The sequence below is a fragment of the Salminus brasiliensis genome, chromosome 9 (assembly GCF_030463535.1).
Source record: "Salminus brasiliensis chromosome 9, fSalBra1.hap2, whole genome shotgun sequence".
NCBI classification, from domain to species: domain Eukaryota; kingdom Metazoa; phylum Chordata; class Actinopteri; order Characiformes; family Bryconidae; genus Salminus; species Salminus brasiliensis.
In genome coordinates, this window is record NC_132886.1 from 16,051,758 (window position 1) to 16,077,869 (window position 26,112).

At 40.1% G+C, this 26,112-nt stretch overlaps 1 protein-coding gene across 1 annotated transcript in view; it reads right to left on the reverse strand.

Annotated features, from left to right (window-relative positions):
- The window catches only part of pcxb (pyruvate carboxylase b), a 258,985-nt gene extending 239,031 nt beyond the window's left edge, over nucleotides 1-19,954 (reverse strand). Inside the window, exons 1-7 of the mRNA XM_072686774.1 lie at nucleotides 19,730-19,954; nucleotides 10,808-10,950; nucleotides 8,786-8,970; nucleotides 7,618-7,783; nucleotides 6,205-6,350; nucleotides 5,197-5,314; nucleotides 4,365-4,516 (exon numbers count right to left, since the gene is read on the reverse strand). Coding sequence (XP_072542875.1) covers nucleotides 4,365-4,516; nucleotides 5,197-5,314; nucleotides 6,205-6,350; nucleotides 7,618-7,783; nucleotides 8,786-8,970; nucleotides 10,808-10,949 — 909 coding nt within the window. The 5' untranslated portion in view covers nucleotide 10,950; nucleotides 19,730-19,954. The remainder of the gene's footprint in view (nucleotides 1-4,364; nucleotides 4,517-5,196; nucleotides 5,315-6,204; nucleotides 6,351-7,617; nucleotides 7,784-8,785; nucleotides 8,971-10,807; nucleotides 10,951-19,729) is intronic.
- Between the last annotated feature and the right edge of the window lie 6,158 nt (nucleotides 19,955-26,112).

Sequence of the window (26,112 nt, forward strand, 5' to 3'; positions counted from 1 at the left end):
CTATTAATATTATTATCTTGAAAGGGGTTGCAAGGTTGTTGCTATGGCATTGCTAATGGTTTTAATAGTATCTGAGATGGTTGCTCTAGTGTTGTTGAGTGGCTGCTAGATGAGCGCTAAATTGATGCGGTGTGCTAAAATGTTGCTAGAGGGTTTCTATGTTATCCCAGGTGGTTGCTATGGTGTCGCAGGTGGTTGCTAGTGGGTTGATAAATGGTCGATTGCATGTTACAAGTGTACTTGTATCTTTGTGACATTAGAAGAGTGCACAAACCTATGCACCACATTTACTGTTATAAGGAAAACTTGTTGCTAGGCAGTTGTTAGGTGGTCAACAGGGTGGTTGATATTGTGTTGATATAAGTGGTTAGAAAACACAAAATATATACATTTTATATATATTGTCTATATATAGGCAACAGTTTATATACACATTATTAGACAATAAACTGTATTGTTATTTGATGTGTATGCAACAATACAGTGTATTGTCTATTGCATTACTTATTAATAAATATGTATTTGTTGCTACTATTTCTTATTGGGTAAAATGGTTGGATTTTTCTTGTTGTTCATTAAAGCCTGGAAACTCCTGCTATAAAAAGAATGTTTCTGTGGGAAAAGTCAAGATAACTAAAGCACCAGTTTATTCTGTTCAGTGCTGCACAATATGGACCACAAAAACTATACTACTGCAAATGTTGTTAGCGACAGTTTTCCAGCATATTAAAAACACATTACTGTACCCTTGCAGAGACATGATTAGGACGGTATGTTTGAACAAATTTATTTACATCTGTTTGCTCATGTGCGTGCCTTGATTTATCAGAAAAAGACTGATCCAGACTGATCTGGAGGCAAACAGCACACAAACAAATACTCTGGACAGAGGCTCGTATTTTGTACACATCTGCAATATCAGTATTAAAAAGACTGAGGTCACAAAAATAATTAATAAAGGATACACTGTGTCCACCCTGCGTCTTTGCTAGCAGTGAGTTAAAGGGAATGCACAAGGCTTCCAGGAATGTAATCCAGGGTGAGGGATAACATCATTACTGTAGTCTGCAGAACAAGTCACGATTTCCCTGTGCTACAAATTACACCAGCAGCAGCTGAAACCTGTGCACGCACACTGACTCAATCGTATTCCCAACCAAAACGTGTGCACACCACCCTGTGCTAAAGCTATTTCTCACTTGGTTTCTTTGTCTATGGCTGTAGGCATATCCCTTTATCTCCTACTTTTAAATAAAACCCCACACGGTAAAAGACATATAGTCAGTGTAACAAAAACCACACACAAGCCTCCAGGCAAAGTATCATCAAAGTTATATAGGGAACAAAGTCACATAGAACAATTGTTTTTAGTTAAAAATGTTGTTATCATCTTCTCAAGGACCAAAAGTACCTTTTGTGTAGTTTATTTTTAGTTTGATAGTCAGCTGAGGTATTCTGGTTGGTTTTCAAAGGAGAGGACAATGGAGAAGAGGTGGTAAAGCAACTAGAGATTTAGCCAAGCAGGAATATCAGCTCGCTTCCCTGGTTCACTTTTAAGTTCACTTTTGCGAACACCAGCCCAGGAAAAGTCACGATCACAAGGGTTTGCGTAGCAATCCGTATTCCTTTAACTAGCAGTGTCTGGAGATACTGTGCAAGTTTGCCAGTGTTACACCATATTCTCCCGAAGTGGTGGTTGCATTTGACCGCATCGCAGCTTAAGGGCTCTAAAGGCTTCCACTAGCGGGCTGAGTGTATCTATCTGTTGGGGTGTAAATATAACATTAGTTAAAACTGAAGTTTTAGGGTTTTGGAATTGGCTTGTTTTACAGCCTCACTTTACTTTAGGTTTAGCTTTTTAATGAGAATACAATGGTGTGTTAGAGGTAGGGCTGGACGATATAGTAAAAATACTAGATCATGACATTTAGAGACTTTTTTCACAATACATGTAATCACAGATTGTCACTACATCAGTAGTGACAGATTCTTAAACCACTTTTCAGACACTCTCCCATACTGAGTACAGTGATTTATACTCAGCATCTGCTGCTTTTCATCTATCTAAACCAGTCTAATTACACTGTTAGTAATAAAACCTGCAGCTGATCAGTGTTTATTAAGCACTAATAGTTTCCTCAATATGCTTAGAAAAGCATATTGTTATCACAATAACAAAATTTATTATGATACAATAAAATATCATCATATTGCCCAGCTCTAGTTAGAGGTTCACGGAATGCCACTTCCATGTACCGAACTCTTATTTTGCAGCTATGGCAAGATAAATGCAATTTACCTACAAACCCATGGACTCATCCATGCTCTGCTAACAGATGAATTTTTCAGTAACAACTTTACAAATTCATTCATGTTAAACTATGTTTATTTTGTAGGCATGCGAATGGGCATACATGCGAATGGGTTAGAATGGCTCAGGTGGAGTTTATATGTCTTCAAGCTAATGCTAGTGGCAAAGCTAGTGGCAAATTCGTCACTGACTGACCCACCTGGTTAGTTTCAATCATCTACAGCAACCAGGTCCAGCTTTGTAGCAAAGGATTGCATGCAAGGTACTCAATGTTATGTAGCAAATTAAGATCACCACAACTTGTCATTGTCCTGAATGGGCTTTTTGCTACCGTTCTGTAAAGCTTGTCCACCCCTTGGCAAAGGCAAGACAGGGTGTGGACAGAAGGGCGGGAGGAAGAACAAGACAAGAAGAGAGAATAATGGTGGGAGTATAGGGATAGGGACAAAGAAAAGAGAATGAAGGGATAAAGAGGTAGCAACTGATGATGATGATGACGATAATGACAACTATATAGAGGATGAAGCAGATACTGAATGCATCCTCTATAATGACAGTTTAGAAAGGCACTCTCACTCATCTCATTGATTCCTCCCATCTGCCTGTAGCCGGTGTACGGTGATGCAGGGATTGCTAAATAAAAGCCTGGGATTTACTTGCCCTGCGTCTCCAAAGAGAACATATCCCTCAGAGGGGTTAGCATACAGCACAAGCATGAGTTCATCATCAAATCCGCTCATATCGTACACAGCTACTGAGTTCGGGGCTTGGAGAGAGGCCAGGAAATACGAGAATGGGGCCAGTGTGGTGTGTGCAGTGTGAGAGTATGCTTTCATAGATTTTCAAGACAAGAATTAGTCAATAAAACAATCTTCATTATGTTCATTTTAAAAAGGTTTTTTTTTTTTTGGCAAATTGATAATTACTGAGGTTACGGTTAAAGATTGTCACTGTCATTTTTAAAGTCATTTTTAAGTAATTATTTTGCAAATCAGGCTAAAAATAAACTATAAACCATGCAATGTCTTTCACAGACTACAACAAAGAAATAGTATTTAAAGATTAAAGAAAAAAGAAGAGCAAATAGGTACCATAAAACAAAAGGTGTGTCCATCAGGCTGTTGCTGTTTAATGTTATTCAGAATTTACTTCATGGAGGTAGCTGGTAGGCGCTTATTCAATGAAGCAGTGATGGAAAACTCTGCCATCAAATCGACTTGGTCAGCAGAGCGTTCCATTAAGACTTTAATTTCCCCAACTTTTGCTGTTGGCAATACCAGTGCTATGAACTAGATAAACTTGTGTGTAATAACAACACACAATTAGAGACATGGGCACGTGTTAACATGCTTAGGGTGTAAAAATAACTAACCTCATTACAGTGCAGACAGACAGCCATGCCACAGCTATTCCAGCACAGTGCCATGCCATCATCGGCTGCATATCACTTTGAGGCATAGAACGCAATCTTTTCTAATGCCAATGTGAATGCGGCATTGGCGAGTTTGTCCCATGTCCCTGAAGTCTAATTTGTGTGTGTTTGGGGGTTGTGGTGAATTTTTGCATTTAGAGCAGATTTGGATTCTAGGTAGGTGCATAAAGCCAAAGACCCACCCCTTAAACACCACCCGCCCACACCAAAAGGAGACAGGAGGCAGAGGGTGAGAAGTTGTTCACTGCGATGATGGAGTGAGAATAGGGGTTTATATGCCGCTGAGTGGGATGAGTTTGGGGGCGTGGACCATCTCCCAAATTGTATCCTAAAAGTTAGGTCATAACTCCACTAAGAAAGACAAGCAAAGAAATTTAACTTCTGTATCATTATCATCATCATCCTCCTCCAACAAATAATCGCTGCTGATTGACAGAGATGGTACATTTTAATCAGTACTTACTGCAATTAAGTAAATGTGCCTGTTGTGGATTTAATAATCACGACAGGCCTGACGACATATAGGTGATTTCACATATATGATATGCATCATGACCGTATGTCCTGACAAGGTTTAAAAAGCAAACCTGCGTGTTAGTTTGCGTGTGTGTTTGCGTGTACCTGCTTGGCCAAGTTGACTGAGTCGGAAGTGAGTCTGTCTCTGAGATGAGGGTCCAGCTGAGCGGCGGGGGCAATTTCCACTACTTTCTGATGCCGTCTCTGAATGGAACAATCTCGCTCATACAAATGAATCACATTTCCATACTTATCACCTGAGAAAAAAAAAAGAGTGAGGCAGAGACAGGTAGAGGGCACAGAGAAAGACAGAGAGAGACAGAGAGAGATAAATGGTATAAAAACCATACATTTAATGCCGAACTGCCAATAGTCTCTTTCTCTGAGCATGCTGTGATTTGACTTACTCCCTCACTCTTAAAAATAAAGGTGCTACAAAAGGTTCCTTAAGCAAAGAAGAACCATTTTTGGTTCCACAAAAAAACATTTTAGTCAAAAAAAAAGAGATGTTTGAGTGTGGTAAAGAAGCCTTACATGAACTAAAGATCTTTAAAGCTTTAAAGGTTTCTTCACACTCACACATCTCTTTATAAGAGTGCTGCTGAACTAATCACTAGGCAGATCTCTCACCTTGTCAACAAGGTATGTGAGCGCCAGAAAAGCAGCTAAAACTCACAGGGGGTTCTATTTGTTTCCCTTTTTTGCATGGTGCATCGCTTCCATCGACAGACTGCTGTTCTCCCTTAACAAGCTGTGTTCACTTCCAGCTGTATAATATCGACTAAGCGACCGGCACCAGAGGAACAAATCGCGCCTAATGAGTGAAAATTCTCCGGCATAATGGCTGGAATACACCAGAGACAAGCTAATAAATCATAGTAAGAGGAATCCACACACACATGCGCGCACACACACACATACACTTTAACGGCCTCACCTAGAATCTGCACTTCGATGTGACGTGGTTTCTCGATGAACTTTTCCACAAAGAGAGCGCCGTTTCCGAAAGCTGCCAAAGCCTCGGAATACGCTCGCTGATAATTCTCCTCCAACTCCTGCGCAATCATTCAGCACAAACATGGGGAGCATAAGTCTTCCTCATCAAGTAAATGAAAACTGGACTAAATTCAAAGCTCTGAACACGCTCTAAAGATGATAGCTCTCAACACTGGTCCTGGAGAATCCATTGCTCTTTTACCCTGTAAAACACCTTTCAACACAGTTGAATAGGGGAGTACAATAAATTGTTTCTGCACATTACAGGATGTGCAATGCCAACTAATGTCACACACTAATTCATACATGCTATGACCTGTATTATTTCAATTATATCCCAGAACAACACAATTTCACAATGTCAGTTTTTTTCCCCAATAGTGCGCAGCCTTGATTCACCTAATCAGCCAACTAACAACCCCCAGAGATGAAGGTGATGTAAAATATGCAGGGCAGAAGGATCCTCTAGGACTAGGATGGGCATCCACTTCTTCAAAGGACATATAGTCCAACACACACAGGAATACATACACTCATATTAACAGCAACCACAGAAAACATTCACAGTCAGCCTCCATTTATCTTCAGAACTTACTTTCACCCACAAACACACACACAGACACAAACATACTGCTGCACCAAGGGCAAATGATTCCCTTGTCCTGTATGTATATCTTTAATATCAGTATCATATTAATTATTAATGCAATGGAGTTGAGTTTGTTATATAATCTGCTTGTTATGAATTATGAATTAATTATTAGGCAGTGAGCGCATAGAGAAAATAATACAGCATAATTATACGACAAGCGGTTTAATATTCCTCTCATTTACTAAAACACATTTTGTAGGTCCTCACACTCACACACACACACACAAATACAAAGTCATACAATGATTAAAGTCTACTATATTTTCTAACAACACAGGGGCACACAGACAGACGCACCTCATACTCCCTGACCACACGCATGCCACGACCACCTCCCCCATAGGCTGCTTTGAAAATGATGGGGAAGCCATAGGTCTTAGCAAACTCCTGAGCTTCCTGCATAGAAGATATGGGGGCGTCCGTCCCAGGGACCACTGGAACACCTGCATATGCACATAAAAACACATTCATTCATGCACACAGTTTTACAAATAATATTAAAACAATGTCACGTCGTCATCAATTTTACATTGTTGATATGACGTGTTTTATAGCAGTCTTGCTGCTTTCTTTGTTCTGTGGTAATCTCCACAGCTTTGCTGAAGTATTTTTAGTCTACTCAAGTCGACAGCAGCACACAGTTGCCATGCTGCGCCAGTAGGTTACAGTACATTCATATTTATGCCATTTGCCTGATGTTCTTATCTAAAGCGGTTTCTGAATTATCTGAATCATGTCACACAGAAGGGTTGTCCAAAAACCCTGTTAGTCCAGTGTGCTGTGCTTTCCCAGCCAGGTAATCAGACCATAGTTATCTACTACACTACACCACTAGGGGTGTCCTCATGCTACAAGACTCCTTATGCTACATTTGTCCAAGAACCCCTACTGGTGTAGTATGGTGTGCTCTCCCAGCCAGGTAATCGAACCATAGTCTATCATGTTATCCACTACACTACACTTCAGGTTTGAATTTTTTGCGTACATTGTTTTGCATCGTTCACACACAATTTGTGACTGCATGACTGCATACATGTACACACATCCCTGAGATTTATGCATGTTCCCTCCCATTCAATCACGCACACAAAAACTACTTTAGTAATACTGGCTACCTTTTATGAAGACTCACTAAATATGAGTAAGTGCTTGAGTGAGCCAATTTACACTGCTAGCATTCAATACTTCACCATAATGCAGAGTGCACGCTACACCCTGATTTTCCTGTTGAGCCACAAGCAACCAGAACAATGGTAATGATGGCAAAGTGGTTACTGGAGAAAAGACACATACCTACTGACTAAGGCTGCTGATTATCATTGCCACCGCTGGATTTTGGTGCCTCTAAATCAATATTGACGGCCACTTGCATTTTATAATGACCAAAAAAAACAAAACAGAATGGGGCTGTCGGGCTTCGAAAGGTATAAAGTAAGAATCCACACATCAGAGCGTATAATAGACCCTTCTTGCCTTTACTTTCAAGAAATAGCTTTTTTAGCATTTTGTCATCTGTAATCATTTGTGCAGTGTGCACACAGCTACATTCACATAGGAATAGGTTGCTTGCAATAAATGTTGTGCATGCTGTGAGCAAATCAGTGTTTCCATGGTTTTGTGAGCATCTATGAGTTACAAGGCAGATCTGTGAGGTTGTATATGGAGTTGGTTACTGCCTATTAAGGGAACTTAAGCGTGAACGCCACATACCAGCTTGGATGGCCAAAGCACGAGCCTCCACTTTATCGCCCATCTTGCGCACCACGTCTGGGCTTGGACCAACGAATCTGACCCCAGCATCCTCACAGGCCTGGGCGAAGTCAGAGCGCTCCGACAAGAAGCCATAACCAGGGTGGATGGCATCCACGTTATTCTCCTGCAGGAACAACAAGAGAGAAATTACAAAAGAAAATAGAAAGAACAGAGGAGTTTAGAGTAGAGAACAGGCAGGGAGAGCAGAAAAGAAAAGAAAACCACATGGAAGAAAATAAAGAGGAAAAAAAAAACGAGAGAAAATGAATTGCATGAAAGAAAGAAGGCATTCAGCTCTAATTAGCCTGAGAGTATGCGAGCAAATACTAATTTTATTAAAATCCCAATCAGAGGGTAATTGCAAGCCATCTCTCTCTGTTGGCTGAGTGTGTGTTCCCCATAATAATGGCTTTGGAGGAAGAAGCCTACTGCAGTGCTTTCATACAATGAGGCTGGTCAGATTATGTGTGTAGGAATCTGTTAGTGGGGGGAAAGGGGGATGGCCGTGTGTGTGTGTGTGGGCACATTATTGTTACGGCCATGGCTAAGCTCCCAGTCTGACTGATGAGCTGTCTGCACTATAAATGAAAGAGAGACCACTGAAGACCCTCTTTGGCTGCCATTTCTAGAAGAAAATGTGGTCTGAAGGACTAGCCAGATCGTCTCTCATTGACTGCATCTCACAGGAAATATTACATTTCTGAGGGGTGTTTCACAAGGCAGGATTTCTTGGTTTTGCCAGAAAACCAAAGTCAGGCTTGTCCAAAAAAAATAGCTGAAGGACCTTCCTATACTGGACGGTCCACAACTTTGGACATAACTGAGAGATGCTGTTTTGCGAAATAACCCTGATCTGTTCTGTCCTTATTCATGTGTTGAGCTGAAGGGGTCAGACATTACACAGTGTAGCCTTGACAGCTAAGCACTAGTGAGTGTGGACATATCTGACCAGAAAGCCAACAGGCAGACAGGGAAACACACAGACAAACAGACTAAGGAACTGACACAAACAAAAAGATCGACAAGCATATAGTGAGACAGACTTTCAGGGACAGTACGCATGGCACACAAAGAGATGGACAAACGTATACACAGAGCAGTACTGTCAGACATGGAGCTGTCTGACCTTGGCCACTTTGATGATGTCTGGTATGTGAAGGTAGGCAGCAACAGGAGCAAGGCCTTTGCCAATCAGGTAGGCCTCATCTGCTTTCTGTCTATGCATCTGTCCAGTATCCTGCTCCGAATACACCGCCACTGTCCGGATCCCCAGCTCTGTACAGGCCCGGAACACCCGGATTGCTATTTCACCTGCACATTGACACATGGGAAGCAACAATTAGGGTCATCTCTTTAACTTAAATGAGGCATTTGGTGAAAGTGGCTGCAAGTTCTGCTGCCACAGTCGCTGCTGCTCTTGCACCGTTATCCTCGAATTTTCCCTTTCGCACTGCACTGTGGGTTACTTGTGTCCATAGTAACCGCGCTCAAAAACCAACCAGTTCTGAGTGTGCATCATGGATATGTGAGTAAACTCAACTTTAACTTTTTTTTTTTTTATCTATATTACATACTACATTTGTAACTTCAGAACATGCCATCAGCATATGATAATTTGGGAGGAAGAGGGTAGAGAATTCAGACGACCTTGGGCTGGAGTTCAGGTGGCTGCTGCTTGTAGTACACTGTTAAAAGTATAAGATCCTTAAGGAACCTTTGGAGGTTCTTCAGTTTGAATATAATAAGGTTCCATTTTCTTCTAAAAAACACCTTTTCATGAAAGTTTCTCTAAGCACCTGAACAGGTTCCTCCACAGTTTCAAACTGAAGAACCTCCAAATGTTCCTCAAGGCTTCTTTCCCAGTATAGGAAGCCAACTCCACTCTCTAAGAGTAAGAGGAGCCAGGAATGAGAGATTACGGGGTAAAGAAGAGAAGAAGGGGTGGTGAAGGGCTCTGAAGATTTTATCAAAGACATGTAAACAAGGCAGAGATGGTATTTATAGGATGTTAGTTTGAAAGGAGGGGCTTTGGGCATGTTCTTCATCCTTCATAACATGAATTCGCAAAAAAATTGTTAGTATTACTAACACCCTTAGTCTCGCATGGGAATACAAGCTACAAGTGTCATTCAAACCCCTAAACACTTCATTTTCTCCTTTCTTTTCTCTCCACCATGTGCTGAGCTGCCCCCTGCTGTCTGTTCGCTGCTCACGAGACTCCATTTGTGGCTGGCTGGCCCATTGGATCCTTTCACAGATGTAAACCCCTCCTAAAGAATTTTGCTGTTCTGCTTCTAACCCCTTGTGTTTGCAATTTCTTTCTATCTTTTTTTTGTGAATTGAGATGCCCAGTTCCAACTGTTCCATGCCAGCACCATGAGACCTGGTTCTCCACAACCCTGCTGCTCGCTGTCCTGCCCTGGTACCTCGCATTGATTCATCCTCACCTCACTGCATGACTATGCTTGTGACTGTTTACCTGCATAGACTATCATCTCACTCACTGTTTTCATCTTCTATGGGTTGACAGCACATTTACCATTTTTCTCTTGATTTAGTTTTGTTTTATTGTTGTTTTTTCCTGTTTTGCTTTTTGTCGACCAGAGGAGGATAGGTTGCCCTTTTGAGTCTGGGTTCCTCTCAAAGTTTCTTCCTCGTTTGAATTGAATTGAAGGGGTTTTATTCTTCATGTATTGTTCACATGAACTAAATTTGGACTGCATTTGAACTCCTCACTTTCAGCTCCAGTGTAGCTGTTTGCTAAGATGTTTACTGGCCTAGTTTGTACTTTTAGCAACAATACTGCATTTTGTATTGTTTCTGCCTATAAAGCACTAGAGTGCCGCGCTCTGCATGCCTCAAAAATAGACACAAAAATAATTAGGCTTATCTTCCCGCCACACTGATCAGTATAGGAGCGAATTGCTTGCGATGGGCCTTTTACAGTGTGTGGTGTAAAATGGCCATTATAGCTGCAGTACAAAATAAAAGAAGCATGAATCATGTCTAGGCTGAAGAGAAAAGAGAAAACTGGCCATGTTTACCTTCCTTTCTGAACTTTTCCTTTAATAGAGCAAAATATAAGAGCTGATTCTAGACCAGCATGATGACAATCAGCATATGATTCAATCAAAATGGCACTTCGTACCTCTGTTGGCTACCATGACCTTTTTGATTGGCCGATACTCAAGGGTCTGAGGAGAGGTGTGGGCAGAGCGTGAGAGCAGGCATGCCCTCCGCAGAGCCAGCAGGCCAAGACCATTCCTTACTCCTCCCAAGTAGACCAGCATCCTGAAAGAGAGAGAGGGAAAGAGAGAAAAAATGAAGACCTGGGTCAGAACACATTGTCCACTTCCAAGGCATCATTCAATACGATGGAATGAGAAAGACAGAGAATAAATGATAAAACTAAACGAAGTGAGAGAATGGCTCTCTTCAAAATATATGAACCAAGGCCTAGACAACATTACTTATATAAATTCTCAGGACTGAACCAATGATCCTCTGAAGTTTTATGGCAGGTGTGCTCATATTGTCCTATTTCACTCCACACGGTTTACGCCACCCACAAGAAAATACCTCACTGCCCCAAAAACAGGTACATTGATTCCATTTGTGTGAGTTTGCTGGCATCTTGTGGATTTCAGCAGTATTGCCATTGGGGGAAAATGAACCATTTAATCAGCAGCTTGTAACTCTGGTCCAGGTTCCCCCCTTGCCCTACACAGTTTAGAATTTTCCCTGCCCTCAACACACTTAATCCAACTAATCAGTTAATTAGCAAACCCATCTTCAGTTAAATGTGGGTGTGCTATAGCAGGAAAGGACACTCCAGGACCAAGGAAACCTGTGAAATATTGTTCAAGTCATGTACATTACAAAATAAATATATATCTGCTGTCACTGCAGCACTAAAACCTTATTGGATCTCCAAATTAGCAATTTAACAGAAAATGGAAAAAAAATCTTTAACTTCAATGAAAGTCAAAGTAAAAAGGTCTTATTAATTTTTCATTTAGTCATTCGGAAACATTTCTATTACGTAATTTTGACACATATGAAAAACAACTGCCTAATTCAAATGAGGTTAAAAAGAGAAAAACTGCAAAAAATAGAGATAAGTGTTTTGCATGTCAGCGATGATATACTGTACATTTCATTTTGCCAAGATGCTCAGGTACAGCATGAAGTCTACAATATGAGCACATGTATGTGCTAGTTTGTCTGTCTGCTGTGGGTTTGTATGAACAAAGCATCCAACTGTGCCTTAAGGCAACTGCTTGCTTTACCACACCCTAACAAGCTAAACAAGTATGCATGAGTGTGACAAAAGCCAAAAGGAACATTCTTAGAAAGACACTGTATCTGTATATACACCGACCCGCCATATAAAGAAGAAAATCACTAATATAAATTGAAATACTAACCCATTCATGTCCATTTATTTTAATTTCCATTCTCCCATATTGTCACTGTCTAATTAAAACATGTATCTCTAAATTGGTGACTTTACAGGAAAAGGCAAAATTGTTCTTAACTCTGAATGGAAGTCAATGTAAAATAAGACTTTATTCCAAGTAATTTAGAGTTGTTCTATTGGCCTATTCATCTACAAATAACACACAGTGTACAGAGCAGCTACAAGATTCAAACCATGAAATAAAATAAAATAGGACAAAAATGGTGAAACATGTTTTTCATTGAACAATGAAATCAGTAACAATGATCACTAAAAACGGCCAAAAGTGTCATTTCTGCATCATCTGTTGCTAAAACTCATTTCTGACGTACACTGTGCAACAGATATGACCGAAGTGAACTCTGCTCAGTTTATCCTAGGAAATTTAACACAGACTCTTTGCACTACAATAAGCAAGGTACATAAGGGGGAGGGGGGTCTCAGGGGGCAGGAGGCAGGGCTCTTTGGGTTTATTTGTTTACTGATAGTGCGGTCATGGGCTGCTTGGACTGTTGAGTAATTATGGCAGTGTCTAGAGATGAACATTGTGTTTTCTGTGCAACATTCACAAGGTCAGACACGCTCACACACGTACATGGCAAAGAAACCTTAAAACCTGCCTGAGCTTGCTGGCTTCCTCTACTCACAGAACCAAGCATGGCCAATTGGTAATCCAAGCCCTAGTATGCACAGGCATGTAGAATACCTTATTGAGATTTTCACCAGAGTCCTTCTAGCAACAGCCAGCCTGTGCCTTAAGCAGGAATGCAAATGCTGCTCATGATTGTAAGAAGGAAAGGTTTAGGTAAAACTTTAAATACCTTTTAACATTCATGTCACCTCACCATGCACTTGCAAAAAACATCAGTTAATGAGTTTGCTGTGTGCTAATGAACCTTTCACAACATAATTTTCACCTTGTGCATGAGTAAGCATTGAAATCTGTACATTTATAAGCATTGTTAATGTATTAATTAGGCCAGGCAACCAAAAAAAAGAGCCGAGATGAAAGCTTTTATGGGACAGTTCTTCAGTTCTTGGAAGGTGTTTGATTTCTCAAATCACAGATGGGTTGAACCAGGTGTGCCTGAAAAGAAAAACTTCAAACTGTGCTGGACGCTAATCATACCTTGAAGAACTTTGGCCTATGGTTTGCCACTCTCACTCATTCTAAATTGCAAACTCTGGGTCGCCAACCCTACATCTGGAAATCTACCTTCATGCAACCTTTAGCTACAACCCTAATCATCTAATCACTGCCTTCAGAAGTGTATGATTAGCAAAAGTAGGTGTGTTCAGATTAGAGTTAAAAGTAAAACCTACAAGACGGTATATCTTCAGGAGGGTTGTGAGCAATTCCACCTTGTGGAAAGGAATTTGACTGGAATTTCAAAAATGCACTCAATTCACTTTCAGAAAGTGGCGCAACTACTAGCAGTATGGGCAGGGTAAAAGCTTATGCAATTTTACACCATCAATGTGGCCAGGAGTTCAAGAGAACATAGTCAGCCTCGCTCTCTTTCCCATCACTTGATGTGGTGGTAGACAAAATCTGCCAGCATGCCGGCATTGTTTGACAAAGGGATTTCTAGCTAGTGATTCAACTGGGGAGAAAAATGTGGGTGAGAAAAATGGATAGTGTTTATACATTTATACACAGCTCTCACATGTCTCATATGATTGAAGTGCTCAGTCAGTTCTACTACTACAATATTAATTATGAATACATTTGTTGTTGTATCAGCCACAGTATTGCATTGCGTGACACTGTATCTAATAGCTGGAATTATTTAAGGCCCTTTCTTATATCACTGATTTGTTTTTACACAGTAAAAAGCAAAAGTGAAGAGAAAGAGTGGAAATCTATGAGAGCCTCGTTTACAACACACAGATGAAAAAAAAAAAGTTGTAACTTTTTTAACTGTAACATTTACGTCTACTACGTTAAAAATATTGTTTATATTCAGGGTGCATTCAGGGGCATTTCAACAAATAAAAAAGATCTAAAAACATTAGATTACATCCCCAAAAAAATTTATTGAACTGGGTAAAAGTAAACACAGATTTTTTTTGTGTTCTTACAATTGATTTGTCCCATATACCTCTGTCAGGCAGTTCACGTAATAATCTGTGTACTTAGTCCAAGAGTGACGTAGGAGTGCTGTGAATTTGTGTGCATGTCAAAACTGATAGCTCTGGAGTACCTTCAACAGTCCAGTTTATCTCAGCTGAGCCTGAAGTTAGAACAGTCATGTCTCAGTGATTAAAGAGAGATAATGCGATTGGCCAAGATCACTTATCACTGATCAATACAGAGGCACAATTCACGTAATCCTACAACTGGATTTTAATCCTCCTGAATTCCGACACAATCAGCACGACAAACAATTACGCAATAGAAAGGCCTCCACAGGGTAATGAGATCATCTAGGCTAATGCTTTGAAGTATGTCACAATGAAGTGAGTTATTTGTAAGGCCTGGTTGCTGGTTGCATGTACACCAGTCAGGTGATTAAGCCCCAGTTTGCTTACAATGTGGGAACAAGATGAAATTAGAACCAAATTATCACCCAAAAATACAGACTGCCCTTTCGCTTCGCTTGTCTATTTCTGGCTCTCCCATACCTGTCCATTTTTCCAGCTAAAAGCTGAGGCATATTAACCCATTTATCTCCCACACAGGCCACAAATAACATACTCAAGGCCACCATCTAGTCAAACTCAAACATTCAGACTCTTTTCCCTGTTAGTTAATTACATGCTTCACAAGTCAGCACTCATCTCTGCTCTTTCTGGGGCATAGTTTAGCTGGCAATCCTCCTGCAATGTTGTGAGTGGAAGATCATAAATGCATGCATGAAGTGAAAAAATAGGGGGTCACTGAGTTACTAGGTCTGCTGCTTTCAAATAGAACTTTGAACCTCATGATGAAGGGGCGATTGTGAAAACACCATATCACTGACAACAGGACATCTGACTTCAGCAGCTCCGTAATAAAGAAATAAAGGGTTCAACAATATCAAGACATGCTAGGGTTATGGACGACTGGATTTTAAGAGGCACACAAAGCTTAGTCAAAGACTACCCACAGATAGTGGAACTCTTGGCTTAAGCCACACAACTAAAAGCAGAAATATGTCAATTAGTTAAGAGTTTTTTTTTTAAGAGAATTTATAATTAAGCTATCTATTTATATCTATAGCCTATCACAGTTTGTCCATACTAGCCTTTATAATGTGCTTATAGGTCGAACATAGATCATGAATAACCAATCACAAATGTGGGCAATGTGTGGGAATGGCACTGTTTGTAACAATACTAAGTAGGGCCTATTTTTTGCTCTCTAAAGAGCCTCAATCCTTTGTGGCGTGAATTCCACAAGACATTGGATCCATTGGATCCATGCGCAACGTAATTCCTGCTCATTTTTTTGTAGCATTTTCATGCTGAAAATCTCCTGTTCTGCCACATTCCAGAGGTGTTCTATTGGATTCAGGGCCGCTGACTGGGAAGGCTACTAAAGAACACTAAACTCACTGTCATCATGGTCACCAAACCAGTTTGAGATAACTTTTGCTTTGGGACATGGTGCATAATCATGCTGAAGATGGGTAAACTGTGAAGGGATGCACATGATCAGCAACAATACTCAAATAGGCTGTCGCAAATGTTGTGACTGTCACCGCCCACATACTTCTCTGTGTCCTTTACATTGGCATGGATGTTAAGCAAGGACTCCATATCCATGTCCATATTTAACATTAAGCATAAATGAGCCATTACACCACCTCCACCAGTCTGGACTGTTGACACAAGACAGGTTGGGTCCATGTATTTATAACCAGGCTGTCCTATTTTGATGAGCTTGTGCCCACTGCAGCCTTAGCTTGCTGTTCTTGGCCGTGGAAGTGGAATCAAGAATGGTCTTCTGCTGTTGTAGCCCATTTGCAGCAAGGTTCGATGTGTTGCGCACTCTGAGTTACCTTAGCCTTTTGCAGTGCGATTAGCTGAATAGATAACTGCATAAATGAGTAGATGTACTAATTAAGTGCTCAGTGCGTTTTTTAGGAGACCTGCAAACTTTCTTTGGCTCTAACAAGAGATCACAAATCCGAGTTGTAAAAAAACAACAGATCCATATTTAAAAAACATTCTATGACATGGTCTCTATCAGGTCTGAGCTTAAAAGGTAGGCCAGCTGGAATGAAATAAAACACAGATCTAATTGGGCTTTTTTCTAACAGAAGGTCACTGCTGTTGATCTACGGGCTACGGTAATTGCCTTTTCAGGCCAGAAAATGACTACCTTCTCACAGCCAACATCCTCCCACTTTCTCTCCCAAAAGGACAAGCTCCATAAATTACAAACTAAAAACAGCTCTCAACACCATAGTTTGCATTTTCCCCCCAGATGATTTTATTTCATATGTGGTTATCCTGTTGCACCATTCTTCCTCTTTCCATTTGACTGCTTGTTCACTGTTTGTCCATTCCCAATGTTCTCAACGGGGCAAACACAGCTCCATTAGGGAAGACAGGAGTCATCCATGCAGTTTGTGTGAGCTAACAGTGTGCTAACATTTTAGCATTAGCCTCATAAGTCAACACAGGCAGCTGGAATAGCTGTCAAATAAATGTGAACAGAGTACATTGTGGGTCCTGTGTGGCTTTTACAGAAGCAAGTCAGCCATGTTGGTACTGCTGACACAGTGAGAACAATGAGAGCAATTTTAAATTGGATCACACTTGCCCTGGACTAGGCTAACCTCAGTGTGCTCATCAGCTAGTTAATCAGACTGTGCAATGTACAACAGTTTTAAGGGGCTTGAACATAATGTACATAAGCAAAAATTGTGAATAACTGGTAAGAGCACCGGGCTACTGATGACAGGGCTGTGGGTTCAATACCTGGGCTTGGCCAGCTACCACTTTTGGACCTTTGAGCAAGACCCTTGACCGTCTCTGCTCCCTAAGGGTCGCAGCAATGGCTGCCCACCGCTCCAGGCATGTGTGCTCACTGTCCACCGTGTGCGTGTTTGCTTACGAATGTGTATGTGTGCGTTCACTGCATGGATGGATTAAAGGCAGAGGCCAAATTCCATCTGTCACCAACACAAATGGTGAATGTGGTTGTCTTCATTGGTGTATCATCTTTATTTTTTGTTGGTGTGAGATGTGCAGCCTTTAGTTTGCTAGCTAGCAGATTATAAGTAGTCAGATGGTGTTGTTTGCAACCTACAGCAAACTGAAAGTAGCAGTTTTTGAATATTAAGCATTCAAATGTTATGGACTTATGGCCCATAAATAACTTTATCCACCATAAAGTGACATCTGCCAAAAGTTGTACTGCCAAAGTCAATACTTCATTCACTTGCTTGCTGATAAGAGTGCTTTAATGGAATGGAAGGTGGCATCAGGGATTCCCAACAAGACCAAACGGGCGAGGGCATGTTAAAAGTTTACCAGCTGCTTATAATTTACCTAGTTTTGAGCAAACTGATCATTTTTGCTGACACTAAATGATGAAAAGGTCTAAGAGGCCTTTGCATACAACAAAAACTGCTCATTCTGTTGTACTGCTTTAACACTGTTTAAAGTTAAAAGTGCAATCTTTGTCTACCTAAGCTTTAGCATTGTACCACAGTGCTAAGAATCAGTTCCGTTCAAGCCCTTCCTGTTTGTGCGGAGCCATACAGCATTGCAAACATGTGTCTTTGGTATGCTAGCTAATGCAGTACTGGAAAAGTGGGGCAGCAGGCTTCACACTGAGACAGGCTGAGCAGACCTTCACGCTACCAGTCTAGTACTACTGGTGTGATCTGTGGATAGACAAGGATCAATAAACCTGATAAAACAGAAATAAAATAAAAAAATGCGTGCAATGCTGAATGGTGCAGGGAGAATCACAAAGGTGTGATGCTTCATCTCTGTGGTTAAGTCACTGATTTGCACAAGCTGTCTGATTATCCTTTATACAGGCATTCCAAGGGTTCAGAGCTACTAGTGGTCTATTTTGTTGTTTTGAGGCCTTGTGCCCCATGTAAAGATTAATCAACACTAACCTGAACTCTGTACACTGTTTTTTTTGTTTTTAATATCACACAGGAATCATTAACAATGCTAATGATGAAACCGTTATGCACTGATATGGCTGATGAAGATCTGTTATTTTTCTTACCCATTGACAATATTGGGGTCAATATACAGTATGACCAATTATAAAAGTAATACAGACACTATGATTCAATTAACACGTATAAGCATAAGAAGGTTTTTTTTAGTGTAGTGGTGTCTAAACATTCTGCTGTTCTGGAATACAATAAATATTTAATCAAATATCAGTTTAAAAATAATAGTCAAATCTAAACATCTGTCTGATGCTAAAACTGTTATACATGTCAAACGTGTTATACGGTCATATATATTAGTTTTGAGTGGCATACAGTAATGTATAATTTTATGTGTTATACAGTAATGTCTAACAGTTGGGGTATACGGTCATGGGTAACAATTGTATTATACAGTCATATATATATAAGTGGTATTCAGTCATGTATAATGTTTTTTGGTGTTATACAGTTATGTATGAGATTTGTGGTATACAGTCATACATAATAGTTTTGAGTGTTAGACAGTCATGTAAATTAGTCTGTAGTGTTATACAGTCATGTATAACAGTTGTGGTATACAGTCATATATATTAGTTTTTGTAGTGTATTACAGTCACATAAAAGCTTTGTGTGTTACACAGTCATGTATAACAGTTGAGGTATATAGTCATATATATACTTTTTCCAGTGTTATACAGTCACGTATAACAGTTATACAGTCATACTATGCCATCCACATTAGCTGTTGTATTCAAGCCATTTGTTTAATTCAATTGAAGTACTTAGAATTACCACTGGGCTTTATGTGTGTAGTTTATGTATAAGCATGTACATTATGCATGCATGCTTGTTTATATGTGTAGATATTGTTTATATGTGAGAACTAACTTAGATGTAAAACAGCAGAATGCGAACAGAGTAATTTCACAAATTCCTGTTGCTTAAACAACACAAGATCAAAGGTCCTTGAATGATCAGAAAGTACAAATGTGCCCACACACACACACACACACACACACACACATACACACACGCACACATACACAAGTCAGTCAACACAGAGTTAAAAACATGAATTTTGCCCTTACACCTGCTGCAGACACACATGCAAGTATGGAGACACACAGGCACAAAGACACACACTCACCTGCACACAGGTGTGCTATATGAGCTCAGTCAATAAATAACCAAACAAACACTCATATAAACTTCCTGCACACTTACTGTATTTATGCTACAAATAACAGACTGTAAGACACACACACACACACACACACACACACACACACACACACACACACACACACACACAGACAAGAACTAACAGCCCAGCTGATCTGCAGCTGCATAAGCAAGTCAAGCTCACTGTCACACATCAAAACAAAGTAAGCAGTAGGGAGGCATTCCTTATAAAAGCCAGTCATTCACTCTCATATAGATATAGCATCCTTCCACTCTTAACTTAAAGCTTCACACTTTCACACTCAGCCTAAATACTCACCTGAATTCTGCAGTTCTGTCTCAGGACACAGTCAGTGAGTAAGCACAGCTGTTCAGGACGTAAACAAATGAATGAGGCAGAAAGGGCTGCCCAGGACCCGGACACCAGCGAGTGTACAGGAGAAGAAGGAGTGTCACACTGATGAAGCCACTCTGTGTACAGAGGATACACACACACACACACACACACGGTCAGAGGGAGTCTTTCTCTTGCTCTGTCGCTGTATTGCTCCAGCAGCCGCTTTAAGGGAACGTCAGGCCTTATCCTGTCTGGGCTGTACTGTTAAGCTCTCTCTTTCTCTCTCTCTCTCTCTCTCTCTCTCTCTCTCTCTCTCTCTCTCTAAGCTTTCATCCTCCCTCTGCTGATTATGCAACATAAGCACGCCCCCATTCAAGCTGGCCAATCACAAGCAGCCTGACTGCAACAGCAAAGGGCGGCAGGATTTAAAGAGAGAGGGAAAGAGGGAGAGACTAATAAGAGAAATATGAGAGGAGGTGCCCTAACCACATTCTGATCCAATTCTGGATTAACACATACACTATATGGCCACAGGTTTGTGGACACCTGCTCATCCAAAGATTGTTTTTTCAAATAAAGGATATTAAAAAATGTGTCTTTTGAGAAAGGCGTTCCACTAGCTTGTGATATGCTTACATTCAGGTACTGTTGAGTAATCGGTTTTGAATCACAAATGCCACTCCAACTTTCCACAGGTACTGGAAGGAGCTAATGCAGTTAATGTGCACATTCACCCCTTAAAGGTCTACCGCCAAGCCGAAAGTGTTGCTAACATTTTTAATCACCAAAGAATAGCCCCACCAGTTTGAACAGAAGTCCCTGTAGTTACTAAATATTATGTGGTTAAAACAGCAGAATGAGGTGTCCATAAACATTTGCAACCATATATATATTATTATATATTGCTTCTGTAAGTACCTATACATTGCACCTATAGGAGATTTTATAACATCCCATTAATATGAAACTCTGGTTCTTTCACAAATGTTTGTAAAGGCAGACTGCATGGCTAGGCGCCTGATTTTGAACAGTGGCAATGGCACTGAAAGGAATATATATATATATATATATATATATAGAGAGAGAGAGAGAGAGAGAGAGAGAGTGTGAGTGAGAGAGACTACTCTGTGATGAAGTGGGGCCTTGTCTGGGTGTTTCTGCCTTGCTCCCAGTGTTTCCGTAAAAAGTAAAAAGCAAATAAATAAAAAAATGAGTAGTAGAATGACTTACAAGTATTACTTAACTACCTGAATGGCTTATTTCTGTGCACTACTTTAAGCACAAAATGAACAGTGTTCTTTTTACCATACACTCATTCAGCCTAAGTACTGAACGTCTATTCATAGACGCTTCATATGGAATATACCGTACACAAAAATACACTTACCATCCACTTCATTAGAAACACAGACCTTCTTCACCTATCTCTCCAAATGTGTGTACAGTTAAAGACGACAGCCTAACTGATGTTATGTACCAAGCAACATAGTCATCATTGGTCAGTTGCTGACCAGATATTTGTGTGGTGGAGCATTCTGGGGATTTTGCCCACATCAGTGTCACTGCTAGCTAAGAGTGGCCCTTAACCAAAAATATCCAGCCAAGAGCGGTTCTGTGGTCAGAAAACGACCACTAATAAAGGGATAGAGGATGACGAACACAAACTGATGGACTACAAGCTCTACCCGTATATCAGCGAGCCAGGAGCACATGAAAGGATGGTGTGTCTAATAACCTGCACTGCTGTTTGCACAGTGAACAGTGTTATTACTAGTAGCTGGTTGTGTACAGTGCACAACCTTCAGTTTTACATTAGTATCTGTCCTACGGTCCAAATTCATGTTTGCTCTTTGCAGACTTTCTGTAATTGTGAGTCATGACGTCATATCTAGGTCATAGATCAAGGAATGATGGCCTTAATGGCATGCATTACTACTGAGCTGTAAATATGGTGACCGGAAGAAAATTATCTAACAAACCATAAAATGCGCTGAACACATTTATTTTTCTTGCTTGTAAACAGTGCAGTCCTACCTGTTCAATCCATAATCATGTTGCTTCGGAGTTGAAATATCAAGTGTGAGTCTTTTATTGATCAATAAAATACACCTTAGTAATTGCATGAATTTTGTAAAGACTATGATTACAAAAAGCCTGTTCTAAATTCATCTTTCTGTTTCTATAGATAATATGGCCATACAATTTAGGTACAATGTGCTACATATTAATACTGGCAGTGGTCTGATTTATTTGGTTTTGTAGCCTACTTTTTAAAATTACTATTTTATAGTGTTTGATATCCAGTTCCTTTCAAATTCAGCAGTAAAAACATTTACATTTACATTTAAGGAATTTTTCATTATACTTATTCAGAGCGACTTGCAAAACACTTGCTGGTTTACATTATGTAAATTGTATCTTTTACAAGATTTTAGACGAAACTAAGAGCTGGTCAGATCATATGTTCCATATTTTCCGAGTTGCTTCAGCATTGCACAAAGTCAAAGAACACTGCAGTGCCTCAATCAACCGCTAAATGGCAAAATGGACCTTGCGCACAGCTGCAGAAACACGCTAAAGCCAGAGTTGATCCCCACTCTATGTCTAACACTGTGCCCTATTCACTAGCTGTGTTCCAAAGCCTAGGCTGCAGCCTTGGTAGGACAGGTCCTTGGTAGGACTATCCTACGAACACACCCTCTTAGTAGCCTTTTGGACACACTAATGGAACAGACTAACACAGATGCAAAACTTGTGTGCTCGTGTCTCATTATATAAACTGCTCACTAAAAACGAAGAGATTTCACTGGTGTTTACTAGTGTTTATTTACAGCACATTTTACCCTAGTGGTCAGGCTGTATTATTTCCACAAACATAAAGCTTGGATCGGTATTATCCAACAGTCAACATCAGAAAATCTTGATTGGAACATCCCTACTGTGTTTTACATCAGTTTCAAGACTATTAGCTGGAGGTCTTGGTTGCTAATTATGTTCATTCACACAATGAACCTTTTTTTTCACCCACCCTCTGAAAATACTATATAAATGAGTTGGATGTGGGAGTTCCACAGTGTTCCAAAACAGATGGACTCTGGCCTTGTAGACTCCAGATGCCGGCACCAGTTTTATCATTATAGCAACAGACCACCATAAAAATGTAGAAATAGTGTTAAGCAGAGCACGTCAAAACATTTCATTAACCATTCACAAAACAGAGGACCACAAAGATAAGATGAAAGATCTATTCGGGTTCTCTTTTAGTTAGACAACTCCTGTTATCAAGCCACTGATTGGAGCAGTAAAGGATTTTGCTCTTGGTAAATACACATTACAGCATCAGTCAAAAGTACAACTGTAATACAGTATTTTACTACATACACAAATCTGCTTAAAAAAGCTTTTTGCACAGCATTTTTGAGTTAACCCAACTTCAGTCTTATTACTTGCTGAAATCACTTAAATTTGAAACCATTGCCAATATGAACCTGCTAGTTAGTTTGGTTGTTGCACAGCAGTGCAACGGAATTCAAAGTAGCACTACTTTGAATGTGCTCAGAGCCCATGTACAATTTCATCCAGAAAATGCCTGAGATTCCAAGAGGACGACACTCAATACTAGCCTTAGGGTGTTTTAGGCAATAGGTCTCCCCACTTAGCTTGCTAAGAGCTCCTACATTTCTTGGCATTTTGCCAGTGCTTTTATCCCGAGAAATGGACATTTGTATAATGTGCTTTACTAATACAGGCAGGGACTCAAACCATAGTCTGCCACATGGAGCGCAGATGATGCCCTCTAAATGATGATTACTCTAAACCAGCCATGGAAGTGAAACTAGAATAACCAAGCTGGAGAGAAATGGACTGAGTCAGGTGAATTCTGGTGCGCTTTAATTTGTGTTAACTAAGAACATACAGTAAATTCACTTATAATTGTAAGTTGATTCTGAATTAATAACTAATTACAGCATATACATTCATGCAGTCTTAAAACTGTAGTGCAAACATCATGTGATAATAATTAAATGTGTTAGAACAGTGCTGCAAAAAATCTGATATTCTAGTTAACAGAGAAATTGATGCTTTGCTTGGAGTTTTAAAACGAGAACTGTTCTTCGTTAGACTTAAAAACAAGTTGGCTCACAGCACAACGTGTAACGTGAGCTTAACTACCTTTAAAAGAGATAATCAGCCTTTAGGGCAGTTAATCTTCAACACTGGTTCTGTTTCTGTGAGGTTCTTGTCCATAATCTTTTCACAAACCAGAAAGTCAGCTTTATGGAGAGCAATGGTATGGTCTCGAGTAAGAATTTCTCGAGTGGGGGCCACCACCTACCCTTTTCAGGTTGTATGAGAACTCTTAACAGGACATTTTCACAGCAGTATAAGGGCTGTCAGGCTGCTCCACTGTGTCACTTGCTAGCACACATGCTTTAAGCAGTAATATGAGATCTTCTCTTGTTTTTAGGTGTGTGACAAATTATTTATTTGAAATAATTGTTTTTCAAAATAATTCCAATTCCCATTACCTCTTTCTCCATCACTCAGAACTACACTCTTCTCCACCATCTAGAGGTGCAATCATTCTTCTTGTTTTCAGACCTGTACCTTTCCCCATCACCCCTGCACCTTTCTCCTTCCTTCTCCATAGTCCAGAACTTTGTGATCCTGTCTTCTCCACCACCTAGAGCTGCATCTATTGTCCAACACCCAGAGCTGCATCATTCAGAGCTGGTTGTTTCCCCTATCCAGCAAAACTGCATCATCCAGATGTGCACTCCTATTTATGAACGTGTGCTGCGATCTTTTTCCACCAACCTGTGGAGGCCTTTTTTGAAAAGGCAGATAAGGCTTTCCTCTTCATGCAGACAATGCTTTGGACATAAAGACGAGAGGAAGCTATAAAATTTGGTGGGAGCAGGCACTGAGGTTTGCACAGTAAGGTGCATAATAAAGGCACCATATATGTACACATCTACTGACCCAAAAGCACAAGTAACATCAGATCCAATCTGCTCCAAATCATATTAATAAACTACAGATGTTTTCAGGATTCTGTTTTTGGTATGATGAAATAAAACTGGAATTTTTGGGCCTTAATGATCAGCAGTATATCTGGCAGGGAAAATTTGCTTTTTCACTTATTTCACTTATTTCTTTTTAAAATAGCTTTGCCATCAAAATATTGTTTATTGGCAGTATATTATATCCCATATGGTATTTTCTCCTCTTCTGACTGTATGCCAGTTCTGTCAGTCAGTAGCTGTTCTCCATCCACATCTATATTCTTTCTGGCTTTCCCTGTTCATTTGCTTATATACCTCTCCTCAGCTTTATCACAGCATTTATACACCTGGCCTCAAGGACTCATGACTATTTTTACAACTTTTTTTAACACGATTTTGTGGCATTTCATATTGCAAAAGACATGCCCCCCTTTCACTCAGTGGAGAAAGAAGGCTTTATTGAGCTGCTGCAAAGCATCCCTGGCATGAGTTGTCTAGCTGCAAACATTTCGTGGAGGTAGCATCGCCCTGTCTGTGTATGGCAACACACTGAAAAGTTGGGAGTAAACACTGTTTTATGCCACCACAGCAGATCTTTGGAGCGGCCCTACCATTCAGCCAAACATGAGTCTTCACTGTTCAGCACATGAATGAAGCTGGACACAGTTTGTCTGCAAGTGTTTTCCTGATGACCAAACAGGTGAAGTAATGAGCCAAGGGTTCAAAAACACCCTGGATTCTTGGATACTTAAAGAAAGACGATTCTGTGCGATTACAAACAGTGGAGGTTAAGCTTCAGAGCTGAACGACTGGCGTCCCTAACCGTGCTTGAGACACAGATTCCACTGTGCTACCACTGTCGTCTGACATTACATTTTACAGCTAAAACAGTTTTTTATTTCAAAAGAGTGACTCTGTAAAGCTGTGATTTTAAAATGTATTAGCAGTTCTCAAAAATTAGGAGTATTATCGTTCAGCCCTAGCCAAAAACATGGATCATCTAGGGATTCCTGACGACCTGTTTAAGAAACCACTGGCACATCACTTTAAACACCAAACAAATGGTTTAGTTAATATGCCCCTGTCCATGTAGAGATAGAAAATGGATGGAAACAGACCTAGAAGAGTCTAGTTAGAGAAATTTCCAGGGTCAAGCCAAGGTTCAGAACACCAAAATGTCTAACCTGCATTATGATTTAGTGCCATATCTAGTATACTGAAGTGGCCAAGTTGTTATATCAACATTTCAAACATGTCAAATCAAATTACAAGTACAATTACCATTCAATATATTTAAACAATATTTATTCTCAGTTTTCAGTTTTATAGATTTGGACAAATTATAAAAAATAAATACTG